At 41.0% G+C, this 22,157-nt stretch overlaps 1 protein-coding gene across 1 annotated transcript; it reads left to right on the forward strand.

Annotated features, from left to right (window-relative positions):
- Positions 1-3,080: 3,080 nt before the first annotated feature.
- Positions 3,081-21,766, forward strand: gpr142 (G protein-coupled receptor 142). The gene is made up of 3 exons (XM_075457403.1): positions 3,081-3,168; positions 19,506-19,660; positions 20,733-21,766. The coding sequence occupies exons 2-3, from the start codon at positions 19,522-19,524 to the stop codon at positions 21,677-21,679; spliced, it is 1,086 nt and encodes a 361-aa protein (XP_075313518.1). The 5' UTR covers positions 3,081-3,168; positions 19,506-19,521; the 3' UTR covers positions 21,680-21,766.
- Positions 21,767-22,157: the final 391 nt, after the last annotated feature.

Raw genomic sequence — 22,157 nt, forward strand, 5'->3', positions numbered from 1 at the left:
GTATACCAGATAAACGTAGCTGTATATACCAGATAAACGTAGCTGTATATACCTGATAAACGTAGCTGTATATACCAGATAAACGTAGCTGTATATACCAGATAAACGTAGCTGTGTATACCAGATAAACGTAGCTGTATATACCAGATAAACGTAGCTGTATATACCTGATAAACGTAGCTGTATATACCTGATAAACGTAGCTGTATATACCAGATAAACGTAGCTGTATATACCTGATAAACGTAGCTGTATATACCTGATAAACGTAGCTGTATATACCTGATAAATGTAGCTGTGTATACCTGATAAACGTAGCTGTATATACCAGATAAACGTAGCTGTATATACCTGATAAACGTAGCTGTATATACCTGATAAACGTAGCTGTATATACCTGATAAATGTAGCTGTGTATACCTGATAAACGTAGCTGTATATACCTGATAAACGTAGCTGTGTATACCAGATAAACGTAGCTGTGTATACCTGATAAACGTAGCTGTATATACCTGATAAACGTAGCTGTATATACCTGATAAACGTAGCTGTGTATACCTGATAAACGTAGCTGTGTATACCAGATAAACGTAGCTGTATATACCAGATAAACGTAGCTGTGTATACCTGATAAACGTAGCTGTATATACCAGATAAACGTAGCTGTGTATACCAGATAAACGTAGCTGTATATACCAGATAAACGTAGCTGTATATACCTGATAAACGTAGCTGTATATACCTGATAAACGTAGCTGTATATACCTGATAAACGTAGCTGTATATACCTGATAAACGTAGCTGTATATACCTGATAAATGTAGCTGTGTATACCTGATAAACGTAGCTGTGTATACCTGATAAACGTAGCTGTGTATATACCTGATAAACGTAGCTGTATATACCTGATAAACGTAGCTGTATATACCAGATAAACGTAGCTGTGTATACCTGATAAACGTAGCTGTGTATACCTGATAAACGTAGCTGTATATACCTGATAAACGTAGCTGTGTATACCTGATAAATGTAGCTGTGTATACCTGATAAACGTAGCTGTGTATACCTGATAAATGTAGCTGTGTATACCTGATAAACGTAGCTGTGTATACCTGATAAACGTAGCTGTATATACCTGATAAACGTAGCTGTATATACCTGATAAACGTAGCTGTATATACCTGATAAACGTAGCTGTGTATACCTGATAAACGTAGCTGTGTATACCTGATAAACGTAGCTGTGTATACATGATAAACGTAGCTGTATATACCTGATAAACGTAGCTGTATATACCTGATAAACGTAGCTGTATATACCTGATAAACGTAGCTGTATATACCTGATAAACGTAGCTGTGTATACCAGATAAACGTAGCTGTATATACCAGATAAACGTAGCTGTGTATACCTGATAAACGTAGCTGTGTATACCTGATAAACGTAGCTGTATATACCTGATAAACGTAGCTGTGTATACCAGATAAACGTAGCTGTGTATACCAGATAAACGTAGCTGTGTATACCAGATAAACGTAGCTGTGTATACCTGATAAACGTAGCTGTGTATACCTGATAAACGTAGCTGTATATACCTGATAAACGTAGCTGTGTATACCTGGTAAACATAGCTGTGTATACCTGATAAACGTAGCTGTGTATACCTGATAAACGTAGCTGTGTATACCTGATAAACGTAGCTGTGTATACCTGATAAACGTAGCTGTATATACCTGATAAACGTAGCTGTGTATACCAGATAAACGTAGCTGTGTATACCTGATAAACGTAGCTGTGTATACCTGATAAACGTAGCTGTGTATACCTGATAAACGTAGCTGTATATACCTGATAAACGTAGCTGTGTATACCAGATAAACGTAGCTGTGTATACCAGATAAACGTAGCTGTGTATACCTGATAAACGTAGCTGTGTATACCTGATAAACGTAGCTGTATATACCTGATAAACGTAGCTGTGTATACCAGATAAACGTAGCTGTGTATACCAGATAAACGTAGCTGTGTATACCTGATAAACGTAGCTGTGTATACCTGATAAACGTAGCTGTATATACCTGATAAACGTAGCTGTGTATACCTGGTAAACATAGCTGTGTATACCTGATAAACGTAGCTGTGTATACCTGATAAACGTAGCTGTGTATACCTGATAAACGTAGCTGTGTATACCTGATAAACGTAGCTGTGTATACCTGATAAACGTAGCTGTGTATACCTGATAAACGTAGCTGTGTATACCAGATAAACGTAGCTGTATATACCTGATAAACGTAGCTGTGTATACCTGATAAACGTAGCTGTATATACCTGATAAACGTAGCTGTATATACCTGATAAACGTAGCTGTATATACCTGATAAACGTAGCTGTGTATACCTGATAAACGTAGCTGTATATACCTGATAAACATAGCTGTGTATACCTGATAAACATAGCTGTATATATATTATATGATATGATATCTGATAAAGGTCAGACAGACTAAACTGTGGGAAAATCATTCAGTTTGGGTTTTTATTTCTATTTCCTATTAACTTTTGTAAATAGAAACTTTGTGCCATAATTAATGTGTTACTACCTGTTTACGGTCAGGTGAGTGACGCTTCTCATTGATTTCTTTTTTAATAATCAGCCCTGAGCTTGAAAGAAAAGCTCCACATTGAAAGCATAAACACGTCTAAACTCCCACATGCTCAGCGGGGTTGTGTAAGCTTCGCCGTGGCTGCGTCTGCTCGGTTTATGGTCTGGAAGCTCTGAGAGTATTTGTTTTGTCACGTTTCCAGTGTGAAAACACTTCAGGATTAAATCTCCATTAGCTCCTTCTGGAGGGAAAATGACCACTTTTCATCCCCACTGTCAGACTCAGTGTGGTTTTCCTTCATATTTTCTTTTGCACCCTATCCATTTCATCGGATCTGTTTCCTGCCTTATTCACACATCAGTCTCCTCCCCCGCCCTCCCCTTCAGCTTCTCTCCCCTTTGCTCGGTTTCTCTCCTCTCCCTCGGCTCAGTGGTTGCAGTGATGTACCGGCTGCCTGGACTCTTCTCCTCCAGCAGGGACTCTGTCGGAGCCTCTGGGGGGAACGGCAGCTGAGCTGGGTGGCTGTGATCCAGGTGGAGACGCCGCGTAAACTGGATGTGAAGGTAAGACGGCTGAACGTACTTTTAAAAGAAAAACAAGGGAAAAGATTGTTGTTTTCTGACTTGACGTGTTGGAGCAAGTTGTTAACCAGCGTCTGGAGTGTGTCACTTCCATTTGTTGACTACCTAAAGTATTTTCCTGTAGTTTCACACCCCAAAATCTTCCAAGAAACAGACATTTGTCATAGATAGATAGATAGATAGATAAGTACTTTATTCATCCCAATTTGGGAAATTGTTGTTGTGTTGCAGCAGCATACAGTAAAAGATATGTAAACAATTAAAGTAGAAACAAGCAAATAGAATAGAATAAAATAAATAAAAATAAAATAAAATAAAATAAAATAAAATAAAATAAAATAAAGTGACTAAACATTAGCTATATACAGTATGATTTTTGTTTTTGTCTTCACCCCAGCCTGCAGTTACTGCCGTCAGAATTTGCTTCTGGATTCAGTCTCCCCAACAGTTCTGACCACAGGTCAGGATTTTGGCCTCGGGCTCCTCCGAACAGCCGCTCCGCTCACAATCTGCTTGCTAATTTCTTTCCACTGTCGTCTGTCAGCTGCAGATTTTCACTGGAATCCCTTTTTTCTCATCCAAGAAGAAACCTCTGAACTTTCCTCCAAACGGCAGAACGTGTATCTGTCGTGGGAAACAGCGATATGTGTGCAGGCAGCACCCTTTCTTTCCCAGGCTTGTTGTTTCAGGTGCATCGTCTCTCCATGAATAATTAAGTTCAGTTCAGCTTCCTGGGCTCTGAGCCCCCTGCAGAGCTCTGCAGCCTCCAGCTGCATCTCAACCCTGGGAAAACGCTAAAAAAAGAGTCTTAATCAGAAATATGCCTCTGATGTGACGTCCTGACGCATGACTGCATTTATTTGTTGTGCTGAATTGTAACAACACATGTTAGTAAAACTCCTCTGGAGGAAACAGGAGTTTCCACAGGTTGAGGAGAAGTTGAACTCTCCAAGCTTAAAGGGACAGTTCGCCTCTTTAAAGGGACAGTTCGCCTCTTTAAAGGGACAGTTCGCCTCTTTAAAGGGACAGTTCGCCTCTTAAAGGGACAGTTCTCCTCTTTAAAGGGACAGTTCGCCTCTTTAAAGGGACAGTTCGCCTCTTTAAAGGGACAGTTCGCCTCTTTAAAGGGACAGTTCGCCTCTTTAAAGGGACAGTTCGCCTCCTTAAAGGGACAGTTCACCTCTTTAAAGGGACAGTTCGCCTCTTTAAAGGGACAGTTCGCCTCTTCTGACATGAAGCTGTGTAACATCCCATATCAGCAGCATCATTTCTGAACATCTTCTTACCCCCTGCTGCGTCCTGTGAGCAGAGTTCCAGCCTCGTTTTGGTGCTGATGAAGGTAGTCCGGCTAGTTGGCTGGGGTTTAAAAAATAAAGCGTTTTGCGAAAATAAAAAAAAAAAAGAAACAAGAGGAAAGGGAAGGAAAGGAAAGAAAGAGAAGGAAAGGAAAGGAAACAAAAGGTAAGGAAAGGAAAGAAGAGAAGGAAAGGAAAGGAAAGGAAACAAAAGGTAAGGAAAGGAAAGGAAAGGAAAGGAAAGAAGAGAAGGAAAGGAAACAAAAGGTAAGGAAAGGAAAGGAAACAAAAGGTAAGGAAAGGAAAGGAAAAGGAACAAAAGGTAAGGAAAGGAAACAAAAGGTAAGGAAAGGAAAGAAGAGAAGGAAAGGAAAGGAAACAAAAGGTAAGGAAAGGAAAAGAAACAAAAGGTAAGGAAAGGAAAGGAAAGGAAAGGAAAGGAAAGGAAAGGAAACAAAAGGTAAGGAAAGGAAAGAAGAGAAGGAAAGGAAAGGAAACAAAAGGTAAGGAAAGGAAAAGAAACAAAAGGTAAGGAAAGGAAAGGAAAGGAAAGGAAAGGAAAGGAAACAAAAGGTAAGGAAAGGAAAGAAGAGAAGGAAAGGAAAGGAAAGGAAACAAAAGGTAAGGAAAGGAAAGGAAAGGAAAGGAAAGGAAAGGAAAGAAGAGAAGGAAAGGAAACAAAAGGTAAGGAAAGGAAAGGAAACAAAAGGTAAGGAAAGGAAAGGAAAAGGAACAAAAGGTAAGGAAAGGAAACAAAAGGTAAGGAAAGGAAAGAAAGAGAAGGAAAGGAAAAGAAACAAAAGGTAAGGAAAGGAAAGAAGAGAAGGAAAGGAAAGGAAACAAAAGGTAAGGAAAGGAAAAGAAACAAAAGGTAAGGAAAGGAAAGGAAAGGAAACAAAAGGTAAGGAAAGGAAAGGAAAGGAAAGGAAACAAAAGGTAAGGAAAGGAAAGGAAAGGAAAGGAAAGGAAAGGAAACAAAAGGTAAGGAAAGGAAAGGAAAGGAAAGGAAACAAAAGGTAAGGAAAGGAAAGGAAAGGAAAGGAAAGGAAAGGAAACAAAAGGTAAGGAAAGGAAAGGAAAGGAAAGGAAACAAAAGGTAAGGAAAGGAAAGGAAAGGAAAGGAAAGGAAAGGAAAGGAAAGGAAACAAAAGGTAAGGAAAGGAAAGGAAAGGAAAAGAAACAAAAGGTAAGGAAAGGAAAGGAAAGGAAAGGAAAGGAAAGGAAACAAAAGGTAAGGAAAGGAAAGGAAAGGAAAGGAAACAAAAGGTAAGGAAAGGAAAGGAAAGGAAAGGAAAGGAAACAAAAGGTAAGGAAAGGAAAGGAAAGGAAAAGAAACAAAAGGTAAGGAAAGGAAAGAAGAGAAGGAAAGGAAAAGAAACAAAAGGTAAGGAAAGGAAACAAAAGGTAAGGAAAAGAAACAAAAGGTAAGGAAAGGAAAGGAAAGGAAAGGAAACAAAAGGTAAGGAAAGGAAAGGAAAGGAAAGGAAAGGAAAGGAAACAAAAGGTAAGGAAAGGAAAGGAAAGGAAAGGAAACAAAAGGTAAGGAAAGGAAAGGAAAGGAAAAGAAACAAAAGGTAAGGAAAGGAAAGAAGAGAAGGAAAGGAAAGGAAACAAAAGGTAAGGAAAGGTAAGGAAAGGAAAGGAAAGGAAAGGAAAGGAAAGGAAAGGAAAGGAAAGGAAAGGAAAGGAAAGGAAAGACGCCTGCCGACAGCCGCGCCTGTTACGCTGTTTGCTGCTCGGTCTGCACAGCACGCAGTGATATGAAGGGAGAGAAAATAGGGCCAAGAGATTGTGAGGTCTGACTTTTTCCTGGAGAACCATTTTGTGATGCAAATGTATTACTCTGTTGAACGCATATTGTTCTGAGAAGCAAAACGCTTTATTTTTTAAACCCCAGCCAACTAGCCGGACTACCTTCATCAGCACTAAAACGAGGCTGGAACTCTGCTCACAGGACGCAGCAGGGGGTAAGAAGATGTTCAGAAATGATGCTGCTGATATGGGATGTTACACAGCTTCATGTCAGAGGAGGCGGACTGTCCCTTTAAAGAGGCGAACTGTCCCTTTAAAGAGGCGAACTGTCCCTTTAAGGATTTAAGAGGTCCTTTAAGAGGTGGGTTATTGATTATCTGAAGCGATCACGGTCCTTTGTGACGACCTTTTCATTCATCATCTTTCTCACTGTTGGTCCTGAGCGACGCGCTTCAGGAAGCAGATCCAGTGTCTCAGACGATGGGACAGAGACAACCTCACACTGGACAAAATCTAAATCTTACCAAGCATATTTCTCTCATTGAGTATCTCATTACACTTAATATCAGACACAACTGCCTAACAAGCACCATTTCAGCCAGATATAGGGACTTGTTTTAACACAATACATCTGGAATATCTTGTTAAATGAAAAAGTCTTGAAAACAAATTGTTTTGAGTCATATTTCACATGAAACAAGCTTTTTCTTTCATTTGAAGAGGTTTTTAAGCTAATTTCAAGATCACTTTTATCTCAAAAGTCCTAAATATCACATTTTATTTCAAGAAATCTGGACAAGCCGATTTTCACTAGTTCCATTGGCAGATTTATTTGCTTATTTCAAGCAAAAACGTCTTTTATTTGTTGTTTTTTTTACTTATTTTTGGAGGGGCATTTTTTCCAGTGCACAAGTTGCTGGTTTTGGATGCAACCGCGACGTTCAAATTCAGCCCAAGCTGTGCTGTTTTGTCAGTTTTCACTTTATGCAGAAACCCTGCATGTGAAGCCGCTGCAGTGATGAAGTAATGTCAGTTCCACGGATCCTAAAAATACATTTCTGGCTGCTGAGGTCAGAGTTTACTGAGGCTTTGACATGGAAAACATGGCTTTCAGAGGTTTAAAATGGACCCAGATAACATGTTGAGCATGTTTTATAATCAAATGTTTTCCTTACAAAATGGATTCATAAGGAGTAGCTTATATAGGGAAAAAAAACATTAAAAATTGAGGTCTGATTTGGCTGGGAAATACCAAAAGAACAAGTACTTAATAATTGTTTTCAGTCTTTCAATGATAGTAAATGAGTTGTTGCTGTTCATAAAAAGTGAAAACTCCAGGTTGTGATGCTGCTGGGTGTCATTAATCAAAATCAAATCAAATCAAATTTATTTATATAGCACATTTCATGTACAAACAATTCAAAGTGCTTTACATAAAATAAAAGCATTGCAGCAGGGAGTGGAAGAAGCATTAAAAATGAGTAACCCTGCAGCCCTGACGTGCACTGCAGGCATGAATGTATCCCTGCATGCACACCACACCTCCTATGGGAGCTGCGCACCTATTAATACTGAATAGGACATCTTATCCGAGCACGTGGAACGCTGTTGCATAACGGGGGGGTGAAATCGGAGAATGTTTTTATTGATAAACAAAGCCCCTAAAAAAAGCAACAAAGTGGAATAACTGAGCTCACATTTCCTCCGGAGTGGAAGGCGTTTCGCTTACGGATTAAAGTCTCTGTGAAAGTTCAGTCTCGACCTTGAAAACTGCAGTTGACGAAAGCAGCCGAATCGTTTTATGTCCTGGAGCTTCCGGTCGCATAATAACGGGATAAACTTCTACGTTTCATGGACGTTCAGAGAACTTCTTCCCCTTTTCTGCTGTTTCCAAGACAAATTACCTTCTCTTAAATAAGAACAACTCGGCTGTAATGAGTATTTGGCGACTAATATCTGATAAAAACCACAAAAAAAAACACCTAAACTTGTCTTTGGCTTTATTGTAAAAGAGATATTTTACCTACAGATGCCTTAACTGGTCGTGTGAGTGAAGTATTCAGTTGTAGAAGTTCTAAATCAAACAGCTTCCTTCTTTTATTCACGACATCCAGAATGTATTTCAGAGTTTCCAGACAGCTTCGAGTACTTATTGTGGATTCTGAGACGTAACCATGTACATCAACCTTTTGTATGTACTGGGCCTGAAACTGCCCCAGAGCCCCCCGGGGGGGGCAGATATACCCCAGTTCATGACTTTGGAGTCCATCCCTGAACCCCACTGTTTTACTTTATGGTCGCTGAATGCGTATGGCTGTGCGTATACAGGGCTCACACAGAGAGGTGGGTTTCTGTCGAATAGAATCACAAGCTACGGCCTTTTCTTAAAGGGATAGTTCGCCTCTTTTGACATGAAGCTGTATTACATCCCATACCAGAGATGGGGACTCGAGTCACTGTGACTTGGACTCAACTCGAGTCGACTCGAGTCGCTGTTTTGATGACTTGTGACTTGACAAAAAATAAAAGACTCGAGACTCGACTCGGACTTGGAAGTTAAAGACTCGGCACTTGACTTGACTGGAGACACGATGACTTGAATGACTTGAGTGTTAAGCATCTAGCATAACTTCCAACTTTGTTCGTCATCTGAAGATCCATTCTGACCAGGAAGTGCTCGTCAAATTAGCTAATATTATCCTGTTAGCCTAGTCGGTAGTTAGCTCACGTTAGCCTGATATGATACGGGGTGGACAGGTTGGACACATTGGCCAATGATGTTTACTGACAGTTACTTATATCTTTGTGTTTTCACTTTATTAAGATCAGATTCTGCAGGTAAAACTGCAACAATAAGGTAGACCCTCCAGAAAAACGCGGGCATAAATCCTTGATCTTGCGGGCTAAAATCCTGGATTTTGCGATTGAATATGTGGGTTTTTTAATGAATTTATGCCGTGAAATTGCGAGAAGTTGCGGAAACTTGCGAATTATGCAAAAAGTTGTGAATTATGCAAAGTTGCAAAATATGCTGCTACTGAATGAAAAAGAGTCATTTTAAAGACCTCCTGTGATAAACAAGCATACTGGAACCAAGTTACTTCACAGAAGGTTTTTTTATTTTAACAACTTGAGCAGTTTCACAATCAGTCGTAAAAAAAAACATGGCTTAAACATTCCTGAGTCACAGAATTGTAAAAGATAAAATAAATGCTGCCTTGTTTCTGGTAGCGCTTGCAAGGGTTTTGGAGGTTGATGCCTCGGTGAACGTCAGCTGTCTGGCTTTGGCTTTCCTTTCCGCAGCTGCAGAAAGCATTTTCAAATGTTTCGCGCTGGTAAAGTGGCACGTCACCGACGATTTTCTTTTATGCTCCAACACACAGTTGCACGGGGTGCAGAGTAGTTTCCCCCCGCTTTGGTGCAAGACATCGGGGTGCTGGTTTGCCCGGTCTTTGGCAGTAACGTGCGTCGGTAGGTGAGATCGATTAGCTTTTTTCATTTTGTCTCTCGTTAATTTTGTCTTCACGCTACGGTGCTGTTTTCCTTGTGTGTGTCGGCGGCAATGACGTCGCAAGCCGCGAGTCGGACATAAATTACATCACCAGTTAATTTGGGTCATTTAGACTTTTTTTTTCTTCCCAACTTTATGCAGAAATGTGCGGAGATTGTGAAATCAAGTGAGTCCTGCATATTTCGCATATTTTGCGCGGAAAATGTGATTATTCATTATTAATTCGCGCGAGTAAACAACGAGCGAATTTTTGCTCAAGGGTCTCAAAAGCGTCATTCGCGTCTTTGCATTGACTTTGTATGTAATCACGTCGCGCGAAAAATTTGCACCGCGTCCAGTCTGAACGCACCGTTACTTGAGATTTGGTCCCATCTCTGTCCCATACTAGCAACATCATTTACGTGCTGTGAGCCGAGTTCCAGTGATAAAAGAGAAAATAGGGCCAAGAGATTGTGAGGTCTGACTTTTTCCTGGAGAACCATTTTGGGATGCAAATGTATTACTCTGTTGAACGCATATTGTTCTGAGAAGCAAAACGCTTTATTTTTTAAACCCCAGCCAACTAGCCGGACTACCTTCATCAGCACCAAAACGAGGCTGGAACTCTGCTCACAGGACGCAGCAGGGGGTAAGAAGATGTTCAGAAATGATGCTGCTGATATGGGATGTTACACAGCTTCATGTCAAAAGAGGCGAACTGTCCCTTTAAAGAGGCGAACTATCCCTTTAAGTTAGTGAAAGAAAGATGGAAAAGATGTGGGTTTGCAGCACTAAAACTACGAATGTTCAGCAAATATTATACAAAAAGTGCTTTAGATACCTCATCCGACGTAATCTGATCACATCGTTACATATTAATTCTGTCATTTATATCATAATAGAGATAATATAGAAAATTACTTTATTATAATTCTTTTAAATCCTCACATTTAGCCACATAAATCTGAGTAGCTCTTATCTTTTCTGCTACTCGTGCCTTGGATACGGACTATTTGACCGAGGCCTCGTTTTCCTGACAGTGGTGTTACATCCCACATCTGCAGAGGGAGCCAAAGAGGAAATTAGCCAAATTCTCCAGTGTCACTTTAACTGTGAGTGTGTTTTGGCCTGGTGTCTCTCGGTCTCCCTTCAAACGACGTTGCAGTAGGAAATGATTCCGCTTCGGCTCAAATATAAAGCCGATCCAGTACTTCATGTTCGGTGTAACAGGAGTGTAACAAAGGTCTGATGTTTCACTCTAAACCCTGAACGACCCTAAACAAAGTGCCTGTTAAATGTCATTATTTTACAATGTGTTCCCTCAAACCAGCTAATGTAGTTTTACGCTTCGGCAAAAAAACAACATGAAGCCAGAGATGTTTTCTCTAAGGATGAATAAATCAGTGTCTGAAGTCCAGAGATAATTATTTTAAGATCCTGTCTTTTGCTTTTTGAAGCATCAGCTGAGTCATTTTCCAAATAGTTTGAAGTCTTTAGCAGGTAGCGACTGGCCGAGGGATCCGTGTTTCCATGGAAACTTCCTGACGATAAAGTTCCTGTAAATACAAGTTGTTTTTGTGCCTAAAGCCAAAAGATAATTCAGGAAACCTGGGAGGTTGGTTTGGTCTCCATTATACTGACCTTTCTTTTTTTTCTACGCTGTAAATCACATCATTGATCTTTGAAATTACGCTTCGATCCTGCTCTTTCTGCTGGTTTATGGTGCTGACAGGTGATTTAAAGCTGCCAGGCACCAAGATATTCAACAGAGATGGGACCAAGTCACACATGTGCAAGTCTCAAGTCTTAGCTTTCAAGTCCCAAGTCATTTTTTCTTGGGCAAGTCAAAGTCAAGTCACCTTATTATTGCAGTTTTACCTGCAGAATCTGATCTTAATAAAGTGAAAACACAAAGATATAAGTAACTGTCAGTAAACATCATCGGCCAATGTGTCCAACCTGTCCACCCCGTATCATATCAAGCTAACGTTAGCTAACTACCGACTAGGCTAACAGGATAATATTAGCTAATTTGACGAGCACTTACTGGTCAGAATGGATCTTCAGATGACGAACAAAGTTGGAAGTTGTCGTCTGGCTGTCTGAGGTGTTGATGCCGCATGTCTTGCACTGAGCTGTTCGTCTTTTGCCGTCAAAATGGTGATTATGAAAGCCGAAGACAACGGCTGTGTTCGAAACAGCATACTACATACTCATCGATCAGACAGTATGCAGAGCGTTTACCCACAATGCATTTTGCTCCTGCCCGAGCCGAAATCAGCCGGCCTGAAGCTGATTTCTCTTAAAGGGATAGTTCGCCTCTTTTGACATGAAGCTGTATGACATCCCATATCAGCAACATCATTTCTGAACATCTTCTTACCCCCTGCTGCGTCCTGTGAGCAGAGTTCCAGCCTCGTTTTGGTGTTGATGAAGGTAGTCCGGCTAGTTGGCTGGGGTTTAAAAAATAAAGCCTTTTGCTTCTCAAAAAAATATCTGTTCAAAAGAGTAATACATTTGCATCACAAAATGGTTCTCCAGGAAAAAGTCAGACCTCACTTCGCTTGGCGCTATTTTTGCCTCCCTTGATATCAATGCGTCCAATGTAAAACTGTGCAGACCGAAGAACAGACCGAGCAGTCCCTAGCCACCTAGCGATAGCTGCACCTGTTACGGTGTTTACTGCTCGGAAGCAGGGGACTGCTCGGTCTGTTCTTCGGTCTGCACAGTTTTACATTGGACGCATTGATATCAAGGGAGGCAAAAATAGATTGTGAGGTCTGACTTTTTCCTGGACAACGATTTTGTGATGCAAATGTATTACTCTTTTGAACGGATATTTTTTTGAGAAGCAAAACGCTTTATTTTTGTGCCCCCAACCAACTAGCCGGACTAGCTTCGTGGACCCCAAAACTCAGCTGGAATTCGGCTCACAGGACGCAGCAGGGGGTAAGAAGCTGTTCATAAATGATGTTGCTAATATGGGATGTCATACAGCTTCATGTCAAAAGAGGCGAACTGTCCCTTTAAGCTCTAAACTCTGTAAACTTTAGCAACATTTGAAACATTTTCAGGAGAGAAAGTAGTCGTTTAGATCCCCAACGTGTTGAAAACCTGACAAAATACCGGCTGTTTACAATTTTGTTCCCACGAATTCGGCGCTACTAAAGCTAGCCGCAGTGAGCTAACGCACTTCCTGTTATTTTCACAAAATAAAATACCCGTTGCCTTTTATCATAGGGAAAGCCATTACCATACAGTTGGTGCTTTTGTTTTGAAAACAGGAAGTGAACCTACCCTCGTTGTAGCTAGCTTGAAACTGCCGTTTTGACAGGAAATGACGATCGGCGACGTCACGTTACGTTGCATCTTGGGTAGTTTGAGTATGAGTAGTAACCTCATGATGCATACCCAACATTTCAGAGAATCTAGTATGCATCCGGGAACTTCTCGCTTACTCAAACTCGCATACTAACTCAGAAAGTTAGTAGGAGTAGTAGGAGAAGTATGCGGTTTCGAACACAGCCAGAGACTCTCGGTCCCGCTGACATGTTGATGCATATCTGATATGAGTTTATTCTCTCCAATAAACACTAAGGTATGTAGAGAGGGCATGACTGATTGACGTGTTATGATCCCATTGCTGCTACCGGTCATATATGCGGTGTTTCGGCACATAAACAGGCTTTGCTATGGAAGTAATTAAATATGGCCAACTGCTCATGGTGGTGAGTGCCATGCTCACATCAGGAGTGTCCCTTCATGAATGGGGTGATTGTGGCTCTATTATCATGTTTACATTGGCTGAGCATCTCCAAATGGACTGTCACTGAAAGCTCCAGAGATAACGCAATCCAAATACGGCCTCACGGATGAGCGGAGTGAATTAGGAGAGCAAGTGGAGTGGCAGCAGACAGTGAAAAACAGGATGAATGGCACCCAGGTGAAAAGGTTATGACCAGAAGACGGGCGGATAAAGAGCCGTGAGAGGGTGACGGGGTCACTGCTGTCGGCCCATCTGTTGTTGTGAACCTGCGGTTTAATCGACTGAGCTCAGACTCAGCATATTAACCCACTTCTTGTTTCCACTGTTTGTATCTGAAACTGTGTCTGCACATAATGACTGGCTCTTTTATCAGACTAATACAGTTACACATATGTATCAATTAGGGCTGGGCGAGTTAACTCGTTTTTAACGCATTAATTATTTAACGCCGATAAATATTTTATCGCGCATTAATGCATGTTTTATTTTTTTATTTAAAAAAAAAAGACTTTTTTAAAATTAAAACAAAAAAAAAGTTTTTAATTAAAACAAAAATAAATTTATTTATTTATTTATTTTTAAATATTTTTTTGGGCTTTTTTATGCCTTTAATGGATAGGGCAGTTGGAGAGAGACAGGAAGCAGGGGGCAGAGAGAGAGGGGGAAGACATGCAGCAAAGGGCCGTCCGGTGCGGGACTGGAACCGGGGCCAGCTGCAGCGAGGACTATAGTCTCTGTACATGGGGCGCCTGCTCAGCCCACTACGACGTCACGTTACGTTGCATCTTGGGTAGTTTGAGTATGAGTAGTAACCTCATGATGCATACCCAACATTTAGGAGAATCTAGTATGCATCCGGGAACTTCTGCTTACTCAAACTCGCATACTAACTCAGAAAGTCAGTAGGAGTAGTAGGAGTAGTATGCGGTTTCGAACACAGCCATTTTAACTCTTTGGCTCCCACTACAGCTGTGGGATGTCACCCCACTTTTCTGAAAAAAAATCTTGAAATCTTGAAGAGGCCACAAAGATGGCATCAAAAGGTCACAAGAAGTGACTGCAAAGCTAAACGGCGCAGGGCTGGAAACCAAAGTCGTGAACTGCGGTATCTCAGGCGCTCCAGGACGATATCAGGCCGAATAATGTGCATAATAAATGTCAATGTAAATCAAATGTGGTCAAAAACACTTCACTCATGCTTCTTTAAATCGTAGAGCAGCAAATAAGTGCTTTAACCGGCAGAAACTGTTTGACTTGAAGAATGGAACAGAAAATGTTACAAAAGGAGCTTTTAGAGGGAAAAATAAACACCCGTACATTTACGTACGTGACTCAGTTTAAGCTAAGTACACACAAAACCAGATATTCTTAGAGGTTATCCTTTCTACTTCTGCTGTACTGTTTGACTTGAACACAGAAATTATTACAAAAGGAGCTTTAAGAGGAAAAAAAAACACCCGTACATTTACGTACGTGACTCAGTTTAAGCTAACTTCACACAAAAATAGATATTCTTAGAGTTTATCCTTTCTGCTTCTGCTTAAAGTTTATCCTTTCTACTTCTGCTGTACTGTTTGACTTGAACACAGAAATTATTACAAAAGGAGCTTTAAGAGGAAAAAGAAACACCCGTACATTTACGTACGTGACTCAGTTTAAGCTAAGTACAAACAAAAACAGATATTCTTAGAGTTTATCCCTGCTGCTTCTGCTGTACAGTGAGCGTGGAAGTTTTTTTGACAAGAGGTGAAGCAGCAAATGAAGTCAAATGCGACCACGATGTCCTGAACATATGAAAATGATCTCTCATTTTCCCTAATTAACCACCTTGTTCTCAAAGTTTTCCCAACTCAAGGTCCGACCGTTACCAAATGACAGTTCCCGTCTGTAAAAGACAAAAATATGATGCAGGCACAACAATAAACTGACTGAAATCCATCACGTGACTCATGTCACGTAAAAATTGAATTGTTTTTAATAGATTTTGATTTTGTGCCTTTTTCACGCCATGAAAATGAAACATTTAGTAACTCAGAACATGGAGGAGACAGTCTGGTATTATTGTTTGGAAGACTTCCTTCATGTGAGTTATTGTTAACGTGATGTATTCATTGAAGCTTGGCTGAACCTGTTTTCCACTTCACTTCCAACAAGACAAACTACAAATGTGCATAAGAATACATTTGTTCATAAAAGATAAAAAGAAAATGGATCGCAGCTTGTGATGGTCTGATAATGCCTTTAGATTTACAACACTGGAACCATGTTTTTTCACACACTGGAAAAAATCAAAGTCTTACCAAGTGTATTTGTCTCATTTCTAGTCCAAATATCTCATCACACTTAATATAAGACACAACTGCCTAACAAGTACCATTTCAGCCAGATATAGGGACTTGTTTTAATACAATACATCTGGAATATCTTGTTAAATGAAAAAGTCTTGAAAACAAATTGTTATGAGTTTATATTTCACATGAAACAAGCTTTTTTTCTTCATTTGAAGAGGTTTTTAAGCTAATTTCAAGATCACTTTTAACTCAAAAGTCCTAAATATCACATTTTATTTCAAGAAATCTTCACAAGCCGATTTTCACTAGTTCCATTGGCAGATTTTTTGCTTATTTCAATCAAAAACGTCTTTTATTTGTTGTTTTTTTAACTTATTTTTGGAGGGGCATTTTTTCCAGTGCACCTTTAAAGACAAAAGGATTAACTGAAAATAAACAGATAATTAATACATCATAAAACTACTTGTTGGTTTACAGCAAATATAGCAAACTAAGCTGAATTATATGACATTTGGACTCAAAAGTGTGTAATTTCGAGTCCTCAGAAACCACATCTGCTTCGCTCCATTTCGCACGAACTTTTCGGATAACTGATGGAAGATTTGACTCACACAAACAGACCAAAACCAACAACACTTCAATCCGTGCGTCAACGCTGTCCTCCAACACTTTCAGCCTTGAGATTATTGGCTCCAACTGAAGCCGTAAATCTCAAATCATTTCATAAATTTTGGATAAATGACAAGTGTTTTTGATAAGGCAGGTAGGAGCTTTACAAATGTTAGTGTTTGCTGAGGGCTATTTTAAGCAGCTTACCATCTAATACACAACTGACCCTCATTTCCTGGATGACAGAGTATCTGGTCGGGTGGCGTGTGTTTTAAACAGCTAAATATGTGAACCTATATATATGTGAACCTATATATATATGAACCTATATATATGTGAACCTATATATATGTGAACCTATATATATGTGAACCTATATAACAGTTTTAAGGTTTGGGCAACAGAGGAATTAAAAAGCTGTAATGAACACTAAATAAGTGGTATTGTTTCGTGTCATTTCATCCTTTATATCCCAATTCTAACCAAATCAATCCACACTCACTGCTTGTGAAAAGAACTTAAAGGGACAGTTCGCCTCTTTAAAGGGACAGTTCGCCTCTTTAAAGGGACAGTTCTCCTCTTTAAAGGGACAGTTCGCCTCTTTAAAGGGACAGTTCGCCTCTTTAAAGGGACAGTTCTCCTCTTTTGACATGAAGCTGTGTAACATCCCATATCAGCAGCATCATTTCTGAACATCTTCTTACCCCCTGCTGCGTCCTGTGAGCAGAGTTCCAGCCTCGTTTTGGTGTTGATGAAGGTAGTCCGGCTAGTTGGCTGGGGTTTAAAAAATAAAGCCTTTTGCTTCTCAGAACAATATGCGTTCAACAGAGTAATACATTTGCATCACAAAATGGTTCTCCAGGAAAAAGTCACACCTTTCCTTTCCCTTTGTTTCCTTTCCTTTTGTTTCCTTTTGTTTCCTTCCTTCCTTTCCTTGCCTCTCCTTTCCTTCTGTTTCCCTTTCCTCTCCTTTCCTTTCTTTCCCTTTCCTTTCCTTTTGTTTCCTTTCCTTCCCTTTTGTTTCCTTTCCTTTCTTTCCCTTTCCTTGTTTCCTTTCCTTTCCTTCCCTCTCCTTTCCTTTTGTTTCCTTCCTTTCCTTCTGTTTCCTTTCCTTTCCTTTCCTTTCCTTTTGTTTCCTTCCTTTCCTTCTGTTTCCTTTCCTTTCCTTTCCTTTTGTTTCCTTGCTTTCCTTCTGTTTCCTTTCCTTTCCTTTCTTTCCCTTTCCTTTCCTTTTGTTTCCTTTTGTTTCCTTCTGTTTCCTTCCTTCCTTTCCTTGCCTCTCCTTTCCTTCTGTTTCCCTTTCCTCTCCTTTCTTTTCTTTCCCTTTCCTTTCCTTTTGTTTCCTTTCCTTCCCTTTTGTTTCCTTTCCTTTCTTTCCCTTTCCTTGTTTCCTTTCCTTTCCTTCCCTCTCCTTTCCTTTTGTTTCCTTCCTTTCCTTCTGTTTCCTTTCCTTTCCTTCTGTTTCCTTTCCTTTCCTTTTGTTCCCTTTCCTTTCCTTTTGTTTCCTTTCCTTCTGTTTCCTTTCCTTTCCTTTTGTTCCCTTTCCTTTCCTTCTGTTTCCTTTCCTTTCCTTCTGTTTCCTTTCCTTTCCTTTCCTTTTGTTCCCTTTCCTTTCCTTTTGTTTCCTTTCCTTCTGTTTCCTTTCCTTTCCTTCTGTTTCCTTTCCTTTCCTTTTGTTCCCTTTCCTTTCCTTTTGTTTCCTTTCCTTCTGTTTCCTTTCCTTTCCTTCTGTTCCCTTTCCTTTCCTTCTGTTTCCTTTCCTTTCCTTCTGTTTCCTTTCCTTTCCTTCTGTTCCCTTTCCTTTCCTTCTGTTTCCTTTCCTTTCCTTCTGTTTCCTTTCCTTTCCTTTTGTTTCCTTCCTTTCCTTCTGTTTCCTTTCCTTTCCTTCTGTTTCCTTCCTTCCTTTCCTTGCCTCTCCTTTCCTTCTGTTTCCCTTTCCTCTCCTTTCTTTTCTTTCCCTTTCCTTTCCTTTTGTTTCCTTTCCTTCCCTTTTGTTTCCTTTCCTTTCTTTCCCTTTCCTTTTGTTTCCTTTCCTTCTGTTTCCTTTCCTTTCCTTCTGTTTCCTTTCCTTTCCTTTTGTTCCCTTTCCTTTCCTTTTGTTTCCTTTCCTTCTGTTTCCTTTCCTTTCCTTTTGTTCCCTTTCCTTTCCTTCTGTTTCCTTTCCTTTCCTTCTGTTTCCTTTCCTTTCCTTTCCTTTTGTTCCCTTTCCTTTCCTTTTGTTTCCTTTCCTTCTGTTTCCTTTCCTTTCCTTCTGTTTCCTTTCCTTTCCTTTTGTTCCCTTTCCTTTCCTTTTGTTTCCTTTCCTTCTGTTTCCTTTCCTTTCCTTCTGTTCCCTTTCCTTTCCTTCTGTTTCCTTTCCTTTCCTTCTGTTTCTCTTTCCTCTCCTTTCCTTTTGTTTCCTTTCCTTCCCTTTTGTTTCCTTTCCTTTCTTTCCCTTTCCTTGTTTCCTTTCCTTTCCTTCCCTCTCCTTTCCTTTTGTTTCCTTACCTTCTGTTTCCTTTCCTTTCCTTTTGTTTCCTTTCCTTCTGTTTCCTTTCCTTTCCTTTTGTTTCCTTCCTTTCCTTCTGTTTCCTTTCCTTTCCTTCTGTTTCCTTTCCTTTCCTTCTGTTTCCTTTCCTTTCCTTTTGTTTCCTTTCCTTCTGTTTCCTTTCCTTTCCTTTCTTTCCCTTTCCTTTCTTTCCCTTAAGCTGGAGCCTATCCCAGCGAGATTCATCAAATCAAATTAAATTTATTTATATAGCACATTTCATGTACAAACAGTTCAAAGTGCTTTAACTAAAATAAAAGCATTGCAGCAGGGAGTGGAAGAAGCATTAAAATACATAAAAGAATATAAAGAGAAACAAATAAAATCATTTAGATTCATTTAAAAACCAGCAACAGTCCAGATAAGTTCAAAGATATCGTGCAGATTTCATGCATAGACACATGAGAACAGAAATGTCTTTAACCTGGATTTAAAAATGTCTCCCTTTGGTCATGTCAAAAGAGGCGAACTATTCCTTTAAATCTTCCCAGAACAGGAGACTAAACTTACATCTAAACTTTCTGCTGTTTTGTACTTTTTGTACCTTTTTGAAAAGGTGGTTTTCTGTTCCCGTCACTTTATCCTCCAGGGGAAGCACCAAGGTCATGATCGACTGGCCCAATGTGACAGCATCCGGCCCCCAGGAGCTGGGCCTGAAACCCGAGGAGCTGCAGAGGTCCAAGTGTGTCCTGGGCTTCATCCCCGTTATCTACTACAGCGTTCTGCTCTGCGTAGGAGTACCAGGTAGACCGCTCAATAACAATCTGAGCACAATAAGGGAACCACACCTAAGAAATCAATGCTAAAGTGAGTCAGAGGTACATTACGGGTGTTAATGCACTACTGAGGTAATAGACACACTGATGGTTATTCTCACAGGTTTATGATAATCGAATCATCTCATAATCAGTTGAGTATCTCTTTATCAATCACACTATTTTTCATTTGTCTTTTGTTGAGATTTACCGGCTCACTAAGCTAAGTGAGGGTTTGGTATTGATGCAGCCGGGATTTATGGGGTTCAAAACGACCAAAGACACGAACACATTCAGGTGACCTGCAGGTCAAACACTAACTGTCCCTAAAGGGAAATAAATCTGGAGGCCGAAGGGCCCCGAGTCAGCAGTTTCATTTCCCAAACTGTGGAAATGTATCCGTGCAGAAAAGAGTCGCGTCTTTCACAACCTCCGGAAAGAAAGAGAAAGCAAGCTTTGAAGTTGATATAAACCGTGTAACATGATTGAAAACCTAGAATTTTTACCTAATTTTTACTAAAATAGATCTTAAAAACAGTTTTGCAGTTTATGAAAATACATTTTTAATTTAAGTAATACTGCTAGCCTGCTAGGCTAATTAGCATTTAGTACTAGTTTGGTGTTAAACTTTTGTACTGATTTAGATTTAGCTATTTTCTCATTTAGTGTTATGAAAAAGCTATAGGATCTTAAAAAGGCTAACATACAAACAAGCAAAGAGAGATACAAGTCATTCTCTGCAGATCGTTTGGCAAAAAAGGTAAAGTGAAAGTTCACCAGTAACTGCTGCTACCACAATAAAATTTCCTGTGCGTTTTCTATTTCTTTTTCTATTTTTTTATTTTTTTATTCTATTTTATTTATTTTTATTTTTATTTTATTTAATTTTTTTATCTATCTATTTTTTAATTTAATTTAATTTAATTTAATTTAATTTAATTTAATTATATTTGCTTGTTTTCCCTTTAATTGTTTACATATCTTTTACTGTACGCTGCTGCAACACAACAATTTCCCAAATTGGGATGAATAAAGTACTTCTCTATCTATCTTTTCCCCAGTAAACGTCCTCACCGCGGTGGCCTTGTCCCGGCTGGCGTCCCGCACGAAGAAGGCTCTGTACTACTACCTTCTGGCGGTGACCGGATCGGACATCCTCTCGCAGCTCTTCATCATCTTCGTCGGCTTCCTGCTGGAGACGGCCGTCTTCCACCGCGACGTCCCCGAGCTCCTGCTGCACTCTGTCAGCGCCGCGGAGTTCGCCGCCAACCACGCCTCCATCTGGTCCACGGTGCCGCTCACGGTGGACCGCTACGTGGCGCTCTGCCACCCCCTCCTGCACCGGCAGATCAGCTACCCGGCGCGCGCCCGCAGGATCATCCTGGCCGTGCTGGCGCTGTCCCTGGCGTCCGGCGTGCCGTTCTTCTGGTGGTCGGACGTGTGGCGGAGCGCCCGCCCGCCCACGCCGCTGGACGCGGTGCTGGTGTGGACTCACGTCACCATCATCTACTTCCTGCCCTGCAGCATCTTCCTGGTGCTGAACTCGCTGATCATCCGCACGCTGAGGCTGCGGCAGCGGCGGCAGCCCCGCCAGGAGGAGCGCGGCCCGCACCGGCGGCTGGGGAAGACCACCGCCATGCTGCTCGCCATCACCTCCGTGTTCTCGGTGCTGTGGGCCCCCAGGACGGCGGTGATCATCTACCACCTGTACGTGTCCTCGGTGCACAGGGACTGGCGCGTGCACCTGGCCTACGACCTCGCCAACATGCTGGCCATGCTCAACACGGCCGTCAACTTCTTCCTGTACTGCTTCGTCAGCAAGCCGTTCCGCGGCGCGGTGCAGGACGTGGTGCTGCTCAGAGGGGGGCCGCTGGACCCCCGCCGGGCCCTGCCCCAGCAGCAGGCCCCCAACAACGCCTCCATCTCCTCGCTCTACAGCGGGAGCACCAAGCGCTGGCAGCGGGACTCCACCCCGCTGTCGCCCCGCAGGGCCAGAAAGCCCTCCTGACCCTCTGTCCCGCTCCGCCTCCTAACCCAAAACAAATCAAATCAAATTTATTTATATCACATTTCATCTACAAACAGTTCAAAGTGCTTCACATAAAATAAAAGCATTGCAGCAGGGAGTTAGCCTGGCTGACGCGTCCACATCTGGATGAGATGGTGGTCTGGGAACTAGGTGTGCATTTTCTCGTATTTGAGGCGTGGTTTACGAATGCCTAGAGCCGTTTATTGGGCGTCACGAATGTCTATCAAATGGCGTCTGGTTCTTCCCATGCTGCTTTGCGCGCGATTCATAGCCAATTGTATCACTTATACCAGATGACGTATGTAGAGCGACAGAAATTTGACGAGGAAGAAGAAGACGCGTTGCTCTTTTTTAAAAGTAAACTTGCGTTCTAAGCTACTTAAAACACTTTCTAAGGCTGCATCGAACGGTAACGTTGTGTCCGCTGCCATGTTGGATTAACACTCTACAAGCTTCG

This window comes from Odontesthes bonariensis, chromosome 23 (genome assembly GCF_027942865.1).
Source record: "Odontesthes bonariensis isolate fOdoBon6 chromosome 23, fOdoBon6.hap1, whole genome shotgun sequence".
Classification (NCBI taxonomy): Eukaryota; Metazoa; Chordata; class Actinopteri; order Atheriniformes; family Atherinopsidae; genus Odontesthes; species Odontesthes bonariensis.